The following is a 22,654-nucleotide window of genomic DNA, read 5'->3' on the forward strand; positions in this document are numbered from 1 at the left end:
TCGGCAAAAATAATTTATTCCACTAAGACAAGCATTGAGTGAGCAACAGCGCAGCGAGGGGGCGAGGAACGGTGGGGGCCCCATCCGTGTCTCAGAGGGGGACACACACATAATGTTGCTGAAACCCCATAATGGAGTCTGCCAGCCCCCACCCACCAGTGCCTACTTTTTGAGGGGCTAAACCCCCAGCCTCCTGGCCCCACTAGTGGTTTGACCCCAAAGGGCTGCTCCCCAGCATGGGACTGGGTTTCCCCGTTTGAAACCAGTCCAGGGAGCTCCAAGGGCAGCTGGTGCCGAGACATGAACCAGTGTCCCTGCTCCCGCACACCCGAAATGTGGCACTACAACCTGAGGGGGGATGCTCTGACACCTCCTTCCCCCTCAAAAAGAGCTCTCCCCCCTCCACCCCCACCTCGGGTGAACTGACTGCTGCAAGTGGGCAGCTCCTGGGCAGGATGCGCCAAACCATTTCCCACTGGGGACAAAATGCTGTCCCAGGGGTGCCTTGGATCAGCAGCCCACCCACCCCACCCTGGGGGCAGCCCCTGGCCCCCTGTAACTGCTCTCAGGCCACAGGGAAGCTAGGGCGGCCTTTCCGGGCACGGGTGCGGAGACGGAAGAAAGTGTACATGCCCAGGAGGCACATGGAGGAGAGGAAGTAGAGGGCCACGCACAGGCTGATGTCCAGACGGGAGAAGCCCAAGCCAAGCACACGCAGCCAGGGGCTCCTCCTCACGCCCTCCCCAGCCTCCTCCTGCTGGACCTGGACGCCAGGAGCCCACCGATGCTCGCGGCCCACCCTGGCATCCCGGAGGAGGGCGATGGTGTCCCGCTTGCTGAGCCGCCGGTGCCGGCTGGCTGCCGCTCGCAGCGCCTGGCTCTTGAAGTGCTGCTCGCTGAAGGAGTCCAGGTCCACAATATCCTCACCCACCTCCCGCAGCTTGGGGCTCAGCCGCACAATGCTGGGGCGCCTTGGTTCAGCGGAGCCTGGTCGCCCCGGAGCTCTCATGTCACCCCCCCGCTCCTTTTCTTCCTCTTCCTCCTTCTCCCTCACCTCTCGTGGGCCCTCAGTGCCCAGCCTGGCACCAGTCCCCTCTCCAGCCATGAGGATGGGGTCAACCTCAGCATAGTCCATGTAGATGTTGGTTGGGGAGAAGTGCGCCTTGAGGAAGGTGAACACAGCCAGCTCATCCCAGGCGTGCACACCGTGCTCTTCCTTGTGGCACTGGGGACACATGTCCGGCGGAGGCCACTGCAGCTTGGGGAACTTGGGGTCCTCTGTGTCACCTCCTGCAAGGACCGGTTAGAGGAGACATGTGACAGTCCTCCCCCTGTACTGGTATAAGCGCCCTGGAGCATCCAGCAGCTGGGGACAGTGATGGAGATGGGACATTTGGAGGAGCCATCAAAGGAGGGGGTCCTCCAAGGGTACCTGTCAGCTTTGTGAAGCTCCCTGCAGGGAGCATGTAAGACCCAACTGCATCTCTGGGGTGGTCTGATGCTGTGTGACCAGCTGCTGTCCCCTGTGGTGGGGGACGCCGACAACAAGACAGCACCCTAACGCACCCTAATGCAGCCATTCGCCAGCTCCATCCAGGAGGAGAGATGCTCCTCCACCTCACCTCCCTCTTCCCTTTGGAAGCTGCACTGGCTCCAGTCCCTGTGGCCCCCCTTACCCGCCAGGCGAGCGTTGACCTCGTTGTGGTGGGACCAGAGCCAGAGGACAGCCTCTTTCCGGCTCACCACCCGGTCCATGGACTCAGCCGCCATGGCCTCAAAGTGCTGGGCACACTCTTGGCAGCCAAAGAAGTACCGGACATAGCAACGCATGGTGCTCAGCACCTCCAGTGGTAGCTCTGTAAGGAGGCAGAGGATAGGAAGGCAAGTCCTGATGGTCCCACAGCTGAAGTGGCAACCCCACACCCTGACTCTGTGGCTCTTGTCCCCCCTGCAAATCTGCCCTGGGGCAAGATTAAGGGAAACAAGCCTTTGCCTGCATGCAACATCCCTGTCTGTGCCGCAGCCCACCGAGACACCTCCTCCCCAAACCCCCCTGGGACCTGGTACCTTTGTCAGGGCCGCTCTGGGCAGCCTGGACAGTCAGCAGGTGGAAGATGGTCCAGAGCCCACAGGGGTAGCCACGGAACTGGCGTTCACTGCCCTGGCAGCCCACCCAGGTCACATTGGTGGGGAGCATGGCAGGGTGGGATGCCTGGTGGGCAAACAGACATGGTGTGAGGGAGCTGTCAGGTAATGTGGGCTGGGGAAGGGGTGAGGGCTGGGGCAGGGACCAGGGTCCCCACGGGTATCTTACATCTCTGTTATTCTTCATGGCCTCCTTCAAGACGTTGCGGGGCAGTTCAGGCTCTGTCCAGTTCTTCAGCCATACATCCAGGGACTGCAGGTAGGTCTGCACACAGGGGCGCCCCGGGAAGTACTGCAGAGCAGGGAGAGGGGTGAGGAAACCCAGGCCTTGTCCTGGGAGCAGCAAGGCAACCTACCAGCACCCCCAGCTCACTGCGACAGGCACTGGGCAGCACCAGCATCCCCTCTGGCAGCATGTGCTGGAAGGCAGTGCTGTCCCAGCAAGGCTTTGGTGCCGAGGGGCTGGGGGTCACAGCATATCCCCCCCATGGTGGCAAGGCTGTACTCTCCTGTGTGCATGTTCAGGCTCCAAACCTCAGCCCGTCTGAGGGAGGCAAAAACCACTCTGACCATAAACCAGCACAAAGCTGATTAGCAGCAGTACTTTAAAACCGCAGGAGCTCTGGGGAGAGGGGGCAGACCACCAGTATGTACTACTGCTGGACAGAGAGACAGAGGAACCAACCTATGCGGAGGATGAGACCAGGAGCACACAGGAAAAGTGACGGGGAAGCAAAAGGATGGGGCATTTTGCTAACTCTGAGCTGTTCTCTCCAGATCTGTGGAGAATCATATTGAAAGTCCCAAATTCACAGGGGAATTAATCTGCAACCTGATTTCTGCTGCAAAACGCAGTCCCCCCTGCTCCTTCGACTGGAGGCTTTGCCACACAATTCCATGCTTTCCAGGCACCACTTCTTTCCACGTTAGGATTTTTCCTCCCTCCTTGCCTTAAATACTTCTTGGGAACGCAACAGTTAAGTCCGGGACCTGCTGGCTGAGATCCCCAGCCTAAGCCCTGCCCAGCTGGCAGCAACAGCTGCAATCCTGGGGATGCTGCTCCGTCCTGTGGATAAGCATGGAAACGGCAGCACCATCTCAGCATCCTCTGGAAGTACCAGCACCCACCACCCATGCCCCTGTGCCTCCTGCCCACAGTGGGGATGCCACCGTCTCCTTGCCAGAGCCCACGGCTCATCCTTGGCAACTGAGGGGAAGGTTTGCAGAAAGAATCAAAAGCAGATCAAATAAACCCGCTGCTGCTGCTCACCATGCTGGCAAGCTTGTGCCCTTGGCCAGGAAACTGGTGTGATGGGAGATTTATTTCCCTAGCCCTGTGGTTCTCATTCAAGAGAGAAACAGCAAGAGTGACAGATGGGCGCAAATAGAGTAAGAGCCACATGAATTGCTGAGCTGAGGACCTAAGACTCATTGCACTGGTGTCTCCCATTTGGAGCTCTTTGCTGGGGGAGAGCAGGCAAGGGTGGGAGCAGGGGCTATCTCACACATCAGCAAGGGCTACGCAAGCTGTAAACTGAGTGTGAAATCCTATGTAACAAAGGAGAGAGCAAAGGTGGCAGGCATGGCTGGGTGAAGGTATGCCAAGGAGCTTGAGCTGTGACAGGGATGAGGACAGGGCTCCTGCAACACCAGTAGTGGAAACCTCAGCCAAACAGCACTTCATCGCACCAGGGAATTAAAGCGCCCCACTTTTACTGGCTCAAAGCTCCTTCAATTCACATACTTCAATTTCACCAACAAAAGAAAAACCGAGACCTTACATGAGGCTCTTCCAGAGCTTGACTTGGAGCAGGAATCCCTTTCCTGGACTATCAAAGGAGTCTGCAGTGATCACCTCCCCAGACCAAGCACCCAAGTCAGACAACAAGAATTACAAACCCCTCTGACCATCTCTGACACCCAGTGGTCTCTTTTGAAAAGACCTGCTGCCTCAACACCTCCTGCAAGTGCCAATCCTGCTCTGCCCTCCAAAACTAGCACCTCACATCTCATCAGAAACTCTCTGGCACCTGTCTGTTGCAACCCAGGTCTGAGGCTGGAGATCCACAGGGACAGAGACAGCCCCACAGTGACACAGGGCTCACATCTGAGACCACCATGCTCTGCTACCTGTGAGCGCTGCAATGTGGTGGCCTGAAGCCTGCATTTGCATTTCACCCTATGAATAGCTGCATGGAGGCATTGGTCATTCCTCTCCCAGCACCAAAAGCTCCTCACCTTCACCAGCATGGATACGTAGCACTTGAAGGCGGCCAGCTGGGCTCCTGACAGTGCGGCGGCACGGGTGGCTTCCACCCGCAGTGAGTAGTGCAGCGTGGACTCCAAGTCAGCCATGTACACCTTGGAGCTGAGGAGGGCAGCACAACATGATGCTCCACCAGCCCATTAATCTGTACCCCAGGAACCCAGCCACGATTTCTTCTCTTTTTCCCCAGGTGAAAGGCGTAGTCCCACCCACCACCCTACTGCCCACCCATGACCATGACACCTCCTCTTTGCATGAGCCCTGGCCTCCCATTGCCCCAGAATGATGAAGGGAGCGGTCTGACCGGTCAGCATGCTTTGGCTGGGATATGTTGGTCTCGTTGGAAACTGTGCCGGTTGTGTTCAGCTTGTAGGAGCCACGAGTGATGCCTGAGAGTGTGCGCAGGTAGTAGGTGTAGAAGGAGCGTGCCTCCATGTGCCTGCAAGGAAGGAGAAGCTGTGAGCAAGACCCTCTTCCCTCCCCAACAGCCCCCAGCCCCAACAAGGAAGCAAAGGAGACCCAAGGCTTAGCCAGACTGGCAACTCTGACCGAGGGAATGAGTGCAGGGTGGTCTGCACTCTCCATGTGTTCCGGCAGTGGGTATCCTGACACACAGCCCAGGGCAGAGCCGAGCCCTCGGCAGCTGTGCTGAGCCACCCCAGGCAGATACAGCCATTTGCCCTTCTCCCAGCACCATGCAGGGCTGGCAGCCCTACTCAGTGCCCACCAGCAGCCCCCTGCTCCCCACCAGCCTGCCCGACCCAGCCACTGTCTCCGTTTTAATGAACTTTCCCACAAAGGAGACCCCCCCACCAGGGTCCACAAACCCACCCCGTGTCCTGCACTCACACAGGCAGGCGGGAGAAGGAGCCGTTGCGGAGGAGCAAGTAGGCAGAGGGGAAGGTGGTGACGCCAAACTTCTCCACGAGCTCCTCCTCGCTGCTCAGCACCCTCCTCACTGCCACATTCTCGTACTGCAGCATGTCCAGTGCCACCTGCAAGCAGCAACCCCCGCATCAGAATGGGGAGACAGCAGCATCCACCACCTCACCGGGGATGCAGCAGGGCTATTTAGAACCCTGTATAAGACACTGCACCAGCAAGACAGCATGCGAGGCAACTGGGGAGGCTGCCACATGACGACTTCCCTCTCAAAAGCACCCAGGCTTCAAGAGAAATGGGGAATAAATGCAGCTATACCCACCTCTCTGCCTACGAAGGAGTTGCTCTTCTCAAATATAAGTGCCAAGTACTGGTCTTTGTTCCTCTGGAAGAAGGTGTGCACTTCCTCCATGCTGCAAGAGAGAAGAGGATGGCAGCAGGTCCTCGGCATCAGCCAGATGTTCTGCCCTCCCACCCAAAAGGAGCTAGGCTTTGGCAGGGGATGCTGGTGGAGGTTCAGCCTCACCAGGCATGCAATTCTTTGCCACTAAAGTTCCAGCCCAGTTTTCTGCTCTGGTTCACAGACTTTGAGAAAATCCACTGGGGTCAGCCAAACAAAGCCCAGGCAGGGCAGGGCAGGGCAGGGCAGAAGGGATCTGCACAGTCACCCAGGGAAATAAAACAACAATGAACTTGGAAGCAGGACTGTTGTTTTTTTTTTAGCTAGCAGACAGAGGCACCAGAGACTTGAAGCATGTAAAAACCTTGACCGTCACTTTGGGAAAGCCAAATGCTCCCCCAGGGACAGTGGAGCGACTGCCTGCATTCAGTAAAGACTGCAGATCCCAACAAATTTGTACCGAACCAAGAATACCCTTTCTTGGGACAGTAAAAAGCTGCTAACAGCAGCAGTCAGCATTGGAATGTCCCTGGCCCAGGCACTGCTTGCTGTAATTAAGGCCCATCTCATCTGGGCCACATAAATGGCTCTAGCCTGGCCAGGTCATCTACATCTCCCTGGGATGTGGGTGATGCAGTGGCTGCTCTGTGCTCAGTTTTGCCTCAGGATTCTCCCCAAAACCTGCCCTCCATAGGACAGAGGCTGACACAGCCATTCCCCATCATGCCATCCCTACCTCGCTGGCTCCAGTGGAGGACAGGCAGGTGGCCAGGCATCCTGGCTCTGCTCAAGGTTGGTGATGATGGCATGGCGCAGGTCCTCAACGGTGGAACTGGGATCTGCAGGAGGACAGGATGCCAAGGTGTCAGTGGTGGGGAAGCCTGACCATGCGCTGGGCTAAGCTGAGGGAGCTGCTCTCAACTGCCCCCTGGGCTCCCTGAGGTCCCAATGCATGGGGGGTGTGGACAGCAGAGCCATTTGCACCCAGGGGAGAAATGAAACAAAACAAACCCCAAAAGCTTGGTTCTGAACACTCACTGGTAATCCTTATCCCGTCCTCTGCCTTCTTGCTAAAAGCTCTGAAGAACTGAATGAGAAAAAAAACACAAGCGGAAACTGCAGTGAGAGTGTAGAGTGGGACAAGGAGGCAGTGCTGCCCAGCAGGCAGAGGCTCCCCCCACACCACCTCTGCCTCAGTTTCCCTACAACATTACAGCATACCAACCAACATGAGCCACCACAGAGGTGGCACTTAGGCCGAGTCCCTGTCTTGCAGGGCATCCTCGAAGCAGAGGGATGCAGGCATGGGCTGGGAGCCATGTCCAGCCAAAGGCTGAGTGCTGGGAGGCAGCAAGGCAGGTGTCTCTAGGGGTCCCACAGAGGCAGCCTGGTTCTGCAATCCAGTAGCTCCCTGCTCTGGAGCTCTCATAAACCAGGAGAAGGTTCCCCCCCACACCACACTTCTGACCTGCCACAGTGGCTCCAGTGTTTGTGGTACATCCAGAGCAGTGAAACCAGGTTGCATCAGACCGGTGTTTGCTTTGCAGGCTGGGCTAGCAGAGCTGGCTGTTTGCAAAAGGTGTTTGGTGGGGACAGGGGATGCAAAGCAAGTGACTTCTTGGCACTGCCACATCAGCACACCTCCCTGCCCTGGGAGATGTTTTGGTCAATGTCCCACAGGCAGTGGGTGCTCAGGCAGCAGGTGCTTGTTGAGACCATAGGGCAGCGTTAGGCCACAAGCCAATCCACCTGGCAAACCACCAAACCTGACCCCACTTTGGGCTGAGCCTATAAGCTGGGACTGAGGGCATACCTGATGAAACCCATATTCCCCCTGTTCCATACCAAGATGATCCTGGATTTTGCTGCCTGCACCTGGAGCACTTCAGCTTTATCGCTTATGTTGGAACAAGGCTCTGTTTGCAGTGTGAAACACTGTGAAACGGCACCTTGACACAGCTAAGAGGTCAGGCACGGGCTGGCGAGGGATGGCACCTTGCCAGCCACTGCAGGAGGCTCCCAGCAGCCTCCTGCAGCATCCCTGCATCCTTCTTCAAAACCTGGGTCTGCAACTGCTCTCTGCCCCCCAGCAGCCTTTCCCAGGTGGTTCCAATTGAAGTTTCAGACACCACCCTATCCTAGGAGAGATACAGCCTCTACATTTCACCACAAAGCAGCATCTTGGTTTTCCCCCTCCTTGTTGATACATCACCCAGCAGTTGTGCTGCCTGCAGTCTGGCTGCAGCTCTGTTTTGGGGAAGTGTGAAGCAGCTCTGGACTGCAAAGCCCCAAATGGAATATTTTGGTGCAATAATGCTGTCAATCTGATTGAGCAAGACAGAGACAGAGCAAAAGGCAAAGCACAGTGAAACCAGGCAAGTGCCTGGTGCACACAGCCCTCACCTTCAGCGTGGGAAAGCCAGTTATCCCAAAATCAGCGCACACTTGCTGGTTGGCTTCGTCGGCACAGTCAATGGCTGCCAGCATCACTGCAGGCCTCCACTCTGCGGGGACAAAGGATGCGGTCAGCACAGAACAGCCTCTCTAGGTCCCCAAAACTGCCCTGCTCCCCACAGCTGTTGCAGAGACAGCAGGGATCTCCTGCTGCGCCAGCAACATGGCTCCTCTGTGCCCCGAAGTCACTGCTTGTCCCTCACAGGAAACTGATGGTTTCCAAGCCCCAAATACCCAATGCCATGTCCGAGCTAAAGCCTGGCGCCCTACTTTTCAGGCAGAGGAGTGCAGGGAAAGCTGTGCAAGGCGGGACCAGGCTTTGCGTGCCCTGCCCTCACCGAGTTGAGGCAGCTCTGCCCGCGGCTGCCTGCCCGTCTGGTTCTGCTTGCCCAGCCTCTGCCCCAGCGGGAAGAGGCCACTGGGAGAAGAAGGGGAGGGATGGCTAACCACTGCTGCGGGAGAGCAGGGAACACGGGCTTCAGCTCATCTCACCCCAAAGGTACGGTTGATAACCACAAGGGAACAACCCAAGAACAGTTGCCAAGTATCTGCTCCCCCTCTATGGCTCTCCACCACCACCTGCCTGGGGAGGACCAACAGATCACTGGAGTAAAACAGGAAGAAAAGAAGGCATAGAGGCATTTCAAGCAGCAAGCTCTAAAAGCCAGCAGCAAAATGGAGCTAAAAGCTCTGAAATGGCTTCTTTTTAGTGTAAAAGATACAAGCTAGAGAATGCCCAGCCTGTCCTTCGAGCAGGATGGGAAGGGACGTGGCACCAGCACACGGATGGAGCCCACGTCACCCGAGGCAGGAGCCTGCTGAAGGTGAAGACCCTCTGGGACTGTCCTTTATCACAGGTGACAGAGCATGTGAGCTGCTTCCTACTACAACACAGTAGGAGCACCAGCAGCACAGGAAAGCCAGTGCCAAACCGTGCTGCAGGGAGCCAGGCACACTCCTGGACTCATCTGCACATGGTGCCTGTGGGTCACCCTGGCCTCCGCCCTGGCCAGCCCACACCTGCGAAAATCCACCCATGGGAACAGCAGTAAGGATCGCAAGCGGCACAGGGATGGCTTCCCTGTCCTGCCTTCACGAGCACCCCATCTGCAGGAGCCCTGGGGGGACCCCATTTTGGAGAGAGGCCAGAAGAGCCAGCATTCCCCCAGGGGGCCTGGGCACACACCGCATTCCTCACATCCTGCCCCACTGGGAAGTGCTGATGGCATCCCCAAGGAGGGATGGCATCCCCTCGGAGGGACAGGACACCTGCCCTAGCAGGAGCACTGAGTCACCCGGCAGCAACTGCGCTGTATCAATTAGTGCAATAGCAGAGAGCAGCCATGCGTGCCCCAGGAGGCTGGGGGAGGCAGGACAAGCCCTGTCGGGGCCAAGAGCCCTGCATTGGGGTGTGTGGGCTCCCAAGTGGCGCTGGGCATAAGCTAGGCCAGGTATCAAGGTCAAAGCTGGGAACCGACCAGCTGGGATCAAGGCCCGGCCCCAGTGCCCTGCCAGCCTCTCCCTGCAGGCACCAGGGAGGAGCACGGCTGAGGGAGGGTCTGGGCAGGCAGCAGGACCCCCATGCCTGGGGCAGGCTCAGCCTAAGCTTCTCCCAACTAAAGGGGGCTCCAGGGATGCTGCTAAACCAGGACTAGCCATCGCAAGGGAGGCCTGGGCATCATGGGGGACCCTGGGCCTTCCCACTGGGCTGACGCTTCAAGGAGGCTGGGGAAGGGATGCAGTGGGATTTCGGGGTGCTGACAGAAGGGAAGGCAGCGGAGAGAAAGGGGTACTGACAGGGAGAATGCAGAAGGGATGAAGGAGTGCTGACAGGACCGAGTATGCAAACCCAGGGATACAGGCAGGAATGAAGAGTTCTGACGGAGAGCAGCACGATGGACAAGGACACACGAGGGATTTAGGAGTGCTGATGGGGGTGGGCAGAGGGACCGGGAGGATTTACAGATGCTGACAGGAGAACGGACAGGGATGCAGGGAGTACTTAAGAATGCCGATGAGGACACGGGGACAGAGGCATAGAGAATCAAACGGGGTGCTGATGAGAGAAGCCAGAGACAGGGATAAGGTGGGGGGAAACAAGGTCAAGGACACAGCGAGGGTCTGGGGGTGCTGACGGGGTAGGGGGGCAGCAGGCCAGCCGCGCCGGGGACTCACCGCGAAGGTCGTGGGCCAGGGCCTTCCATGTGGGTGCGAAGTGGACGCAGTGCCCGCACCAGGAGGCGAAGAACTCGACCGCCCAGGCGCTGGGGGAGCCGAGCAGCCGCCCCCCCGCCTCCGGCCCCAGCAGCTCCAGAGGGTCGGCGGCCGAGTACAGCTCGCGGGGCCGCGCCGCGGGCACCGACAGCGCCAGCACCAGAACGGCCGCCGGCCACCACCGCCCCCCCGCGCCGCCCCGCGCCCGCCGCCGCCGCCGCCACATCGCCCGCCAGGCCGCGCGCCGCCGCCCGCCGCCTTTAGGGCCGTCGCGCGCCCCGCCCGCTGGGGTGGGGCAGGGGCGGGGCCGAGCGGGCCCGCGGCGCCCCCTGTTGGGCACGCGGCGCTCCTCCGCCCCCAGCGGCACGGGGGGAGCCCCGGACGCGCCCCCGCACCGGGCAGCGCTACCCCCTGCGGGGGCACGGGGAGCGCCACGCTCTGGTACAGCGGGGGGAGGCGGAGGCGGCTGATTCAGGCCCCAAACCCGCCGTCAGAACGCTCCCCGAGGGGAGCCACCAGCCCCAGGGCAGCACCCCGATCCCGCACCCTGACATCAGCCAGCGTCACCGGGCAGCGCCTGCCGGGACACCCCAGAGGACGGGGGAACCCGGAGCCCCGGCTGCCCTCACGCCGACCCTGCGAGGGATGAGCAACAGGGGTACCCCACGAGGCCCCAAAGTCCAGCTCCAAAAAGCAGCCCTACGTGGCGGGCAGTCCCGTGCCTGCCAGCCCTGTGTGTGCCATGGCTCACGCACACACCGCGTCACCGTCTCCCTTACGTAAGGTGTCCGTTGCGCAGTGCCTCAGGGCAGAGCTGGGCGCTGAGGGGTGGACACGGCCCTGGCCTCCATCCCTCCGCTCCCTCCCCACCCTCTGAGGGCACGGGGTCCCGGCCCCACGGGTGCCCATCGCTGCCGAGGGCTGGTTACTGGCTCTGTCCCCAGAAAGGCCATTAGCCGTGCTGGGCCCCACCTAGGTACTTTAGGCGGACTTGCCATGCTAGAAAAACAAGCCTGCCGGAGCCAAGCCTTGCCGTGGCAGCGGGGCGCAGGGGCCTCCACACCGGGCACGGCTCTGGGGAGCTACAGGACTCCTCAAGATGGCCCGGCTATGAGGTCGGAGCCTGTTGGACACAAGCCTCATGGGATCGCTGCCACACATCTTCTGCAGGTCCATGCTGAGGGAAATGGGGCAGAAGATGGTTTGCTCCAGCCCTGCCAACTGTAATTAGATGCTTAAGGGATTATCGCACCTTGCTGTCCAAATGCAAGAGGAGAGGCACAGCCCGGCCCCTGCCGGGCTGCTCTGAAAGATGGTCCCTCACTATTGCCAGAGACCTTGCCACAACTTGTCCTTATCCAGCTGGTGATTAAAAGACAAAAAAATCCCTGTGCTCAGGGATGTCATCACCGTTATTTTACCCTGAGCTGAAGTCCTTATTGTAAGGGCTCATCAACTTGATTAGGTTATCAAGGTGGAGGTACGCAGCACCAGTGTAATTGCCAGCCATCCTCCCCATCCAGCTCACCCCTGTCTCCCAGGGAGCCCAAATTCCTTAAATCCTTTTGTTGATGCAAAAGCAGCATCTAACCTGAGGGCAGAAGGGCAAGAGCACACACCTGGGGGCTCCAGCTCTTTTTGAGGTGAGCAATACCATTGCTCATCTACCAAAGCCCCGGGGTGGGGATGCTCCTGCTTCCTGCTGCCCAGGGAACAGCTGGGGCTGCAGGTACTGCCGACAACCCTTGCTACCAGGCTGGTATGTCTGTCCCCATGACTCCCAGGGAACAGCCTCCTTCAGCAGCAGGGTGTGGGGCTTTCCAGGCAGGGACTTGCCCAGAAAGCCTTTCTTCCTTCTAATCCTGTTGCAAAGCAAGAAACAAGGCTTTCTTTTGGCCTCAAACTGGGAAGAGCAGAATGCCTTGAGAGAGGGGATGGGCATGTAAAACCCAAAGATAAAGATTTTAAAACAACCCAGTTTAAGGTAGATTTGAGAATAACTAAGATTAATTAAAAATAATAAAGTAACGCAGAGCCACAAAGATGATTAAGGGAGTGGAACATCTCCCTTATGAGGAGAGGCTGAGGGAGCTGGGTCTCTTTAGCTTGGAGAAGAGGAGACTGAGGGGTGACCTCATCAATGTTTACAAATATGTAAAGGGTAGGTGTCAGGATGATGGAGCTAGGCTTTTTTCAGTGATATCCAGTGATAGGACAAGGGGCAATGGGTGTAAACTGGAGCATAGGAAGTTCCACGTTAACATCAGGAAGAACTTCTTTACTGTAAGAGTGACAGAGCACTGGAACAGGTTGCCCAGGGGGGTTGTGGAGTCTCCTACACTGGAGATATTCAAGGCCCGCCTGGACAAGTTCCTGTGTGATGTACTGTAGGTTACCCTGCTCTTGCAGGGGGGTTGGACTAGATGATCTTTTTAGGTCCCTTCCAACCCTTGGGATTCTGTGATTCTGTGATTCTGTAAAGTAGCAGAAGTCTGGGGAGGTTTTAAACGCCATCCCAGTGCTGCCCGCCTTTTTGTCCTCTCATGCTCTGCACCTCCCCACTGCTGGCAGAGCCTGTGGGCAGCAGCGCACAGGGAGTAGGTGCTGCATGACCCTAGATGCCCAGCTCAAGAGCCAGCCCCAAACCCCAGATTTAGGCTCTCGTGGCCCCTTGAAAACAAAGCAGGTTCTAAACTGCACTGCACTGCAAAACCTTCAGCACTTGTCTCGGCATCCTTAACTTTGGCAAGAGACGTGCTTCCCCGCTATGTAGCAAGGCCATGGGCTAAAGCCCACTGTGAAAGTTCCTGTGCTGCACACGTCCCTGTGCAGCAGCCAAGCAATGGCTTTAGTTCATTAAGCTCATCAGCTCTCAAGTCTCCTTTCCCAGGCTAATACCCGGTAGGAATCTCATTGAAGTCAATGAGGTGTGGGCAACACAAAACAGGCTGACAGACTCAAAGGCTGCTAAGATCTCACCAAAATCATTTACGCCCTGCAGAACTTGTTTTGTGCACCCAAAATGGATCATTTTCACAGATGCAAAGAGCTACTTTGCTTCTGTGTTGAGTTAGAGAGGAGACAAGGGAAGAGCCGATGGGTTTTTGTGTAATCAGCCCTTAAAGTGCTGGAAATGACTTCAGAAAATGGAGAAAGGCTTTTACTGTCCCTTTTTAAAAGCATGAATCTTGCTACAACACACCCATAGCTCAACATGGCCAGGTAAGCCGACCCAGAATCTTCTCAGTTCCCTTTAGTTGTGAAGGTTCAGGGACAGGGAGATTCCAAAATGGACTTTCCTCCTTGAGAATTAAAGAACACGTTCCTACCTAATTGTGTGATTCCAGGAACTGACTCCAAGAAAAACACACAACCAATGCAAGACTCATGATACAATCACGGCAACCCCGTCACCCGGCCCTGGCATTTTGGAGGCCATTTAGAAAAGTTTGCATCTGACTCTCCTGTGAGCACCTCGGAAATACCAGTTGCAAAGGACGCTTGGCCGTTTTCCTCTCTCTCCGGCCTTCACAAGATGGGGCTGGTGAATTCAGTGAAGCTCTCTTCAATCTGGAGCACAGCACCACAGTGACACCATGCTGGTTAAACAAAGCAGCTTTAGTTTGCTTCTGTCTTAAGCAGTCAAGAGTTTTCTGGTTCAGCATAATGACATTTTATGTGGACATACTAATTACTTGGGGGGAAGTGTGGTCCTCTAAATAGAACAAGAAGCCTCGTTTCCCCAGTTAGCTTCGCCAAACAGCCTGAGAGAGCAACTGAAAATCGTGCCACTGCCACCTCCCAGCCAGGCAAAGTCAGCTGGGACGCAACATCCCAGGTGGCATTTTTCACACTGGTGGCACCAGTCACACCTCCACTGAGACATGACTTCAGACAAGACCTTTGGTAATGCCTGTGCAATAAAGCTGTCAGCTTCCATGGCTCTGCCAAGACAGGGAATAGCACAGAGTGGATGTGAACCCTGACTGCTTCCCATAACCTGCATTGGCTCTGCTGTGCTCACACCTGTGAAGACCAGGAAAGCCCCTAGTGGCAGCTGGCAATTGCCGACTATGTGAGACAGGCTGGGTTGGATACAGCAGATTTCTACCTTTCAAGCCTAACCAACCTATAATAACAACAGGTGTAAAAGAAAATCCGGCTACATTCTCAGGATGTGATGAATATGTTCACGTAGTTTGTGTCTGCAGAGAGACTTCAGCAGTACCAGCCCCTTTCTGCTATTCACCCTCTGCTGATTCATCGCTGCTCAAAAGGATGGTAGCAACATTGCGCTTGCTTTTTACACAGGGACCTGGGGGGACCGGGAGGAACTAGTGCTGTCTTTGGTATGTCTGGGTAGGAAATGTTTTACCTGCAAATTTAAGATCTATTTAAAGTCATAAATCATCACGATGACCCAGGATGCACGGAGCAGATGTCATCCTCTCTAGCTCATCTGCCCAGCTTCCAGGAGCAGATCGGAGGAGGCCACACCGCCCAGATTTGCCACATCATTATTTGGCAGCTAGCTTAATTGCAGCTCATGAAACTGAGAATACCACACAGATGACAATGGAGCACTCCTCTCTTGATGTGGCAGTAGTCCTGCAACGTAAGCAAGGTCTCACCTATCAAGAACTGGTGTACCCAATCAGAGTTTCACTGGGCAGCACTGGCTCCTCCATCGCCTCTGCAGAGCAAGGCGGCAGGACACAGACACTGGACTCCTTGTGTCCTTGCTGAGCATCTCAAGCCAAACACGAAGGGCAGGATCTCTTGCAGCCTCCTTTATTTTGCTGGAAGAAAGGAAGAATCTTTGAGGGACACCCCCGGAACTGGGGTTAATTCCACCTCCAACAAACTCATAGATGAAACCCTGCTTTGAGTCAGCATAGGGCAGTGACAGACAAGCCAGCCTGCAAAAGGAAGCCACCGGAAACCAACACTGTGGAGGGAGCACAGCCCAGGGGACATGGCAGATCTTGCACAGCTGCAGTAAAGGGCTGGAAAACTGGGGCCAAGAGAAACATTCAGAGCAGAAACAAACCAGACCTGCTCCAGGCCATCCTCACACAGCATACTCAGCAGGCAAAAGAAGGCATTTTCACCTCAAGTGTGCCTGCTATGCTCCTGCCCAAACCTCACCCTCCTGATTTGAGGTGCTGCCCCCTGACAGCTCTATTCCCTTTTTTTCCCCGAATTTCCTTAGGATCTTATTTAGGAGAAGGCAGGAAAGCACAGGGTTGGGGCTATAGGTTTTGTTTGCTCCAGTTTCCAGACCTCACAGGGTGTTTTTCCCTCCCCCACAGGACCCACATCCCAGAGTGTCCTAAGCTTTCAAACTCCATTACATCTCATCTGCATTCCTGCCTGCCAATGGCCCGTGCTCTGGGCTGGGTGCCAGCAGTGCAGCAGCCCCCCTCCTGTCCTTCCTGCATGATGAAGAGAGCTGCCGGCCTTCAGCAGCTCCCCACCAGCTCCTTTTCTTCTAAGGGCTGTGTTAATGAGAGCCCAGCCATTGCAAAAGCCCTTGTGCTAGGCAGGGCACAGCGACATCCAGAGCAGAGTCAACATTTCAAGTGCTCCAGCACTCTGCCAGGCGTTTTTAGGACGTGGGATGGCTGCAGCTGGCACCACCTCCCCGGGGAGGCACCTGGGAGGGGTGGCATCTGGAAAGGGAGGCACCAGAACAGTCCCACTCAATCCTGCGTGCCATCAGGACGCGGCTGCCTGCTATTGCCCAACCCAGGAGTTTCACCAGTCCATGGGTGAAATGGCTGTCAAAGGCAGCTGCACTTGAAGGGTTCAGGGAAAAGTTGCACAAACACCACTGTAGAAAGGCAGTGCCCAAGTAAAGCAATGTAGACTTGCAAATGAGGAAGTCAGAGCCTTCATCAAGCTGATTACTGGGCATCCTGAGCAAGGACAGCAGTAGCGGTGCCCTGGCAGCATTCCCACCACTTGAGCCATTTTAAAGGGAAGCCAGTTCTTTAGCCAGAGAGCACAGATCATTTTTTTTTTCTCCTCAATGTGAAATGCACTCTAAGCCACTTCCAGGGATGGATGCTGATGGCTGCAAATAGATCAGTGTCTGAAAATGAGAACTCATGGAGAAAAATCATTACAGGGTGGGAAAAGTAGGGACACGGATGCTCCCCTGCTGCTCAGTAATGAGCACAGAAGCTGCAGCACCACTTTGTTACAGTGCTTTGGCCATCAAACAACCCACCTGCTGGGCCTTGGCTGGTTCAACCCCAGAGCTCAGAGGGCTGTGACGTGTTTCTCTGTATGAAGGTTGTGGATGGTGTTCCCGGCATGCTCTGCTGAGGATTACTGCTACTGGCACTGCAGGACTGAAGCAAAGCTCCTTTCGTGATGGAAGTCTGAGTGCAGCAAGTCCTCCTCCAGGATGAGGTACCTCTCTTAAGGAAAAGGAAAGAGCAAACAACTGCTCAGCACAGAGTAATGCCTTTGCAGAGGCTTTGTTTTCCCCCCATTTAAATGCACACGTCTTGCCCAGGTAGAGAAGAGTGGTGAGGAGAAGACTGCTACACAGCTGGAAAGCAGCGTACTTTTTCTAGCAAAGTGGGAAAGATCAATGTTGGGTTTTGTAGATGTCTGTAGTGAACAGAAAGCAAAGCCTTTTCTGCTGGGCTGTACATTAATAAATGATACCAAAATGCACCTGAAGTACAGGAGCAGTAGCAGCTGTAGGCATGAGGAGACTTAAACACACTTAGTCCTGGCCTTACACATTTCACACCGCCCCTTGCTCACCACCTGCGTGCATGCCTCTGATTTGGCACTGGAAGTGTTAGGCAGTCTTGTTAGAGAGCTCTGTGACCTTTCACATGTTAAAGCATAGTTGTGTGTTTTCTTTTTTTTTTTTTGTTAGTTTGCTTTTTTGGAGAGAAAACAGCAAAGTTTTAGCAAAGTTCCACCAATACATGAAGTTTCCAAGGAGCAACATTTGCCCCCCCAGTGAAGAAGTGATCAGTGCTGGTAACAGCAGCTTTATACAGCTGTAGCAATTTAGGAGCCTGAGGGATCCAAAGTAAGATCGAGACTCTGAAGAATTTAATTCCAAGATGGTTGTTTTGCATAAAAATAGCTAACCCCCCCCCCCAGTGTTTTAAACCTTGAGTTTTAAAAACCTGTTTTAAATAAATATGTCCAAGGAGTAATTTTACTTACAGAGATTATGCAGCACACTCCTGCAATGATTACGCAATAGTATTTTCTGGTTTTACTTCTATCAACACTCAGCTTTAAAAATAAGGAAATATCTAATAATGCTACAAGTTTTAATTAAGGCAACTCTAATGGGATTCTGTGGACTGTGATTGGCATCCCAAGTATGGCATCAGACAGAAAAGGGAATGACAACAGATGATTTCCAGGACACTGTAAGAATTAGCAACCATTTAGGTAATTATAAAGCTCCATTTTATAAAGAACCAGGAAACAAGATTAATTTATAAATCAGTTTATTTACAGATTTTGTTCTCTTAAAGTACATTTCAGTTACCAAAGATATTTACACTGGTGTACACAGGGAGCACCCTGGTTATTTTACAGTTCTTAATTACAAAAAAAGCCCCAACAAACAAAACCCCTCCACATCCTTGGGTCTGTCTACTGTGCAAAGCTGCTCTGGATGTGAACATTAGCTGAAACTGGCCCAAAACCCAAGTTACCAGGTTATTTACACATACACAGTAAACAGGCTTCTTTTCAGCATCTCCACAACACAGTACACAGGGAGATGGAGCCTCCCAAAAGGCAGCTTTGCAAATGTGTATCAAAAGGCTCTGCAAAGTCAGGGGAAAAAAATAGTAAATGCAGGTTAATTACAGTATTCTTCTTTCATCTGTATATAATTTTGCATTTAACATTTAAATTACAAGAAAGTTCAACAGCTTGCTTTTCTCTGTTTTAGTTGATCTGTAAACACTTCAGATGCACTAAATACATTATAAGAGTCAACTGTTGTTCTGCTGAAAAGTACTTTATTTTCTAATATTCTCAAGGTAGCAAAGGGATATGAAAGTTGGAACTGCATGCAGCTCCTTCCAGAATAGTCATTTAAAAGGTCTCTATCACTGTGCTACTGAAGATCTTCTGTAGGTACACACTTATTCAAGTATTGCAAAAAGCTAAGGACACTTTTTCAAGAAAGGAAAGTGAACAAGACGGGATTTTTCAATCCCTCATTCCACCCTGTGAGCAACAAGCCTTTTCTGAAAGGCAGAAGTACTGATACTCCACAGCTGGGCTCAGGGAGCATCCTGCTGTGACAGATACCCACACTCCTTGTCCTCACAAGCCTGGGCTTTCCTACCTGGCACCAAGATCGTTCTGAAGAGGGAACTGCATCTCCCCAGTGACAACGGCCACTGCCCCAGACAGCTTAAGGGTCTCAGAAAAATGTCTCAGCCTTGAATCTTCTAATGTAGTTGCACCAAGATAACCAGGACCCAGAAATATCATCTTGTTCTTTATAATGGGAAGGTTAGGGATTAGAAAGAAACAGAGAATTCAGTCTGTCTGTGAGACTCCAGGCTTCCCCATACCTCCTTGCTACCAGCTGCGACAGAGATAGACCATTTCTTCATCGTGGTAATCATCAGTCTACAGGTACTCAACACACTTGAGTATATACTCAACTCAAAGCAACTCAACACACTTGAGGTATTGAGAAGGTAAATCATGTACGTTCAAGTCTTTTTAGGGTTGCTTCTAGCAAGGATTGCTACCAAAAATAAACAGAGATGTTTGCAAAGGAGTAACGCCATTAATTAGATAGATACAGCTTCCTTCTGCCCAAACAGCTGCAAAAATAGTTACTACTAGTGTTGAGGGTACTAAACTAGTGCTACCCAAGCCAGCAAGACCACAGGCACATGATCTCCAATGGTCTCTGGTACCACAGACCAACTGTACAGCCTTCTCCTTGCTGGTGGGCAGCCCAGAAAAGCTATGCCAGCCCTGCAGGACAGCCAAAATGTTTCAGGGGTGCAGGGCAACCTTCCTGACACCTGCAATGGTATCTACAGAACAGAAACCAGCTTTGTTTCTCTGATACTCCAGCTATAAATCTATGCCGCAGGTTTCTGCCTTCTTTCTGTAACTGCTACCTATAAAAATAGCAATCCCCACTATTGAAAGAGATACACCCAGGAAAGGGAATCTGAGGCGGTGACCCAGTCAGTGACACCATGCTGGTTAAACATAGCAGCTTCAGTTTGCTTCTGTCTTAAGCAGTCAAGAGTTTCTTGGTTCAGCACAATGACATTTTATGTGGACAAAGGAATTACTTGGGGGGGGGGGCAGGGGGAGGCAGGGGGGAAACCTGAACACTGCTCCACCAAGACCACTTATTTCCAGTTAGCCAGAAGGGCCACTACAGTGGAAGAGAGACACACATATGCTTCTCGGAGGTGTTCCTATACACCATTACCTCCTCATTGTTCTTCCACTCATTAAGCTCCCGTCAATATGGCTCTCCATTAACTCTCAAGTGAGGTGCTGGCAATACTACATCTGAGAATCTGCATGGACCTCTGACAAATCCAACATTTCCCAGTGCTGTCCCTGAAGAATTACCAGCTATGTGTCGTTGTGCAAAATGCAAATATTCCAATGATAGCTCCCCTCCCCCCCAAAAAAAAGTGGAAAAGAAAACAAAATCAAGCACCAGCAGAGGTATGCATAGAAGGAAGCCCAAGAACCAAACAGATGAACCAAGTAGTAGAGATTTCCCTGCCACACCTATTGTGGGCTGCAGCATCTTTGGGGCACCTCTGTGGACTTCAAAATGTCTTTCTGCACTTCTGTGTGTGTGGAAAATGTGACACTCCTCTGGGTCTTGTCCCACATTAGCAAACACAGACATGCACTATTAAGGCATCAACATTTGACCCCAGATTCACTGTGTTCCTCCAAGAAAAACACAAGAATGGGAGGAACAGGTTAGGAACAGCACTCAACAGAAGGATGCTGCAGTTGAACCCAGTACCAAATCAACCATGTAACCGCTGCCCATGGCCTAGACGGTCTGGGATAGGAAGGAAACAGAGCTTTTTCAAGCTCAGCCCACTCAACTCTCCACTGTCTCTGAACCAGGTGTGGTGAAGCTTCATTCCTAGTGCTTGCCTTTGCATCCCACCCCTGGTTATTGGGGTTTGGTTCTTCTCACCTTCCCCCTGTATTTGCCTCAAGAAGCTGGAGGTTTTGTGTGAATAGTACAGGGCTCTGGAATTTTCCAGAACAGATGCTTTCTCAAGTTTGGCTGTCTCAAAACTAAGACAGTGCAGCCAACCGCACAGGACACTCTCCTATAATCCACTTAATAAATTATCTGAAAATAAATAAAAACCCCACAAGCACAAAACATGCAGACAGTCAAAGCACCAGACACCACTTTCTTTGGTGAATACACTCTGCTCTCTAAATTGTTCAAGTAACAGCTTCTCCGAGTTATTAGGGTGACAGTAAGGGAGGAAGCTGAGGGATTGAAGGCCAAATTTTTGTGAGGAAAAGTCTCCCACTCCTGCATGTCTCATGCCTGAGAAAATCCTGAGTATCCATTATCTGGGAGCAGCTGATGCTCTAGGAAGAGAAGTGCTACACAGTAGGAGGAAAGCTGTCCATGGGCTCATCTTTAACACTTGACATTAGGCAGCCTTTATCTTGCTCCACCTTGGGACTGAAGCCTAAGTTATGCAGGAAAAGCAGCAAGAATTTTTTACTTGAATGCAGAAAGCAACATCATCACCCTGGACTGGCTGGCACCACACTTGGCACCATGTCACAGAAGAAAGGTGAAGACCAACTTCACAGAAAAGGGAAGTAAACTGGCTCTGGAGCAAAAGAAACTGATGCACATTGGTAAGGTTGGCTGCAGGAGAAGAGGTGTTAGGATTATAACACTGTTCAGTATGATAAGTCTCCATTTAAGACTAAAACATGACCAAACCGTTTCTTCTCCCAACTACTCACATTTCTAAAGACAAGGCGAATACTGATGGCTAACCGCCATTCCAGCAAAATAGCTAGGTATTCCAACTTACCCCAACCTTTTCAGAGAACAAGCTGAATATGTCAAAGCCCCAGTCCAGGGCTCCAGACAGCTGCTGACAGTTATGTGACATAACTGTACTGGCACACAAACAGTACTGAGCATTCCCTGGTGCAGCCTCGAGTGACGAATCAGCTTGTTCCAAATCCAGTGCGAGGTCTCTAGTGGCAGCGGATGCAAATTCAGATTCTTTCAATCACATCTGAACTGCCTTTAAACCCCACACATGGAAGGAAGTCCAGTGGCAGCGCTTGCAGTGTGGAGAGTATGTCAGGAGTCAGAAAGGCTGGCTTCTGATTCAGTGGTTAAGCAGCTGTAAGTTTATTTTCAGCACTGTTAGACAAGCAGCAGTCTCCGCTGTTTCTCATTTATCTGGTTGAGCACATCAACAGTGTCTCTGATTAAGGCCTCAAAGATCCCGTCTGCCAACTGCATCTTTACACACAGTTCGTCCTCGTCATAGTTCACCCATTGCGCTTCTTCCTCATGAAGTTCCTGTACCTTGGAGGGTAGAAAGGCAATACAAATATTACAGTTCTGTTGCTTTAGGACAGTAACCCCCGCAAAGCTCCAAAAAGAGTCCAAAACAGCACACATCTGCCAACAACATATCTGTCTTTGTAAGAGATTACAGGAAATGCTTTGAACAGCAAAATGAACACAGATCTGTTTGAACCAGGCTATTTCACTGTATGAATGCTTTCCACCTTTCACTGTAGTACCCATTTTAAAGGGGTTGTGCACAAGTTTTTCATTTGAAAGAACTCAGCTAATGAGATACTCTTGGCCAGCAGCAGAAGCTCCATTTAAAAAATCCCTAATTGTTTATTTGCAAGAAGCTGATTCCATACAGCTTAAACTGGTAAGAAATTGTGCAGGGGCCTTGAACAGGGTAAGGAGAAAAAGAAAAGACTTTACTGCAGTTCAGTTTATGTGAATAATAATTAGAAAAACTAAAGGAAATAATTTTTCCAGTTCTTCTGTATAGGAAAACAAAAAGCTGGCAGGTGTTGTATGACAGTATTACAACTCCCTTTGCACAGAATATGCCATACGTTGTTGGATTTGACAGCATTATTACAAGTGGAATTTTGTGCCATTACATTTAAAACAGTAACTCAAAAAATATTTCTTTCTTTCTATTCCTAAACTGTTGACAAACAAAATCCTGTTTTACTGGGCATTGGCAAATAGGTGTTTTAGTAACAGA

The 22,654-nt window shown here is 52.9% G+C and overlaps 2 protein-coding genes across 5 annotated transcripts in view; both read right to left on the minus strand.

Moving 5' to 3' along the window:
- Positions 1–10,587, minus strand: QSOX1 (quiescin sulfhydryl oxidase 1). The gene is made up of 12 exons (XM_065674049.1): positions 10,323–10,587; positions 8,097–8,197; positions 6,732–6,780; positions 6,430–6,532; positions 5,616–5,706; positions 5,261–5,406; positions 4,716–4,850; positions 4,384–4,513; positions 2,315–2,437; positions 2,068–2,212; positions 1,677–1,856; positions 1–1,290 (listed from the first exon to the last, which is right to left on the minus strand). Exons 1-12 carry the CDS (start codon positions 10,585–10,587, stop codon positions 566–568), a joined length of 2,193 nt encoding a protein of 730 aa, XP_065530121.1. The 3' UTR covers positions 1–565.
- Positions 10,588–17,834: 7,247 nt separating this feature from the next.
- CEP350 (centrosomal protein 350) overlaps positions 17,835–22,654 on the minus strand; it is a 75,309-nt gene continuing 70,489 nt past the window's right edge. For all 4 annotated transcript variants that reach the window (XM_065674051.1, XM_065674052.1, XM_065674050.1 and 1 more), the window contains one exon: positions 17,835–21,945. In XM_065674051.1, the coding sequence (XP_065530123.1) occupies positions 21,781–21,945 (165 nt within the window). In that variant the 3' untranslated portion in view covers positions 17,835–21,780. The remainder of the gene's footprint in view (positions 21,946–22,654) is intronic.

This window comes from Lathamus discolor, chromosome 3, assembly GCF_037157495.1.
Source record: "Lathamus discolor isolate bLatDis1 chromosome 3, bLatDis1.hap1, whole genome shotgun sequence".
Taxonomy (NCBI): Eukaryota; Metazoa; Chordata; class Aves; order Psittaciformes; family Psittacidae; genus Lathamus; species Lathamus discolor.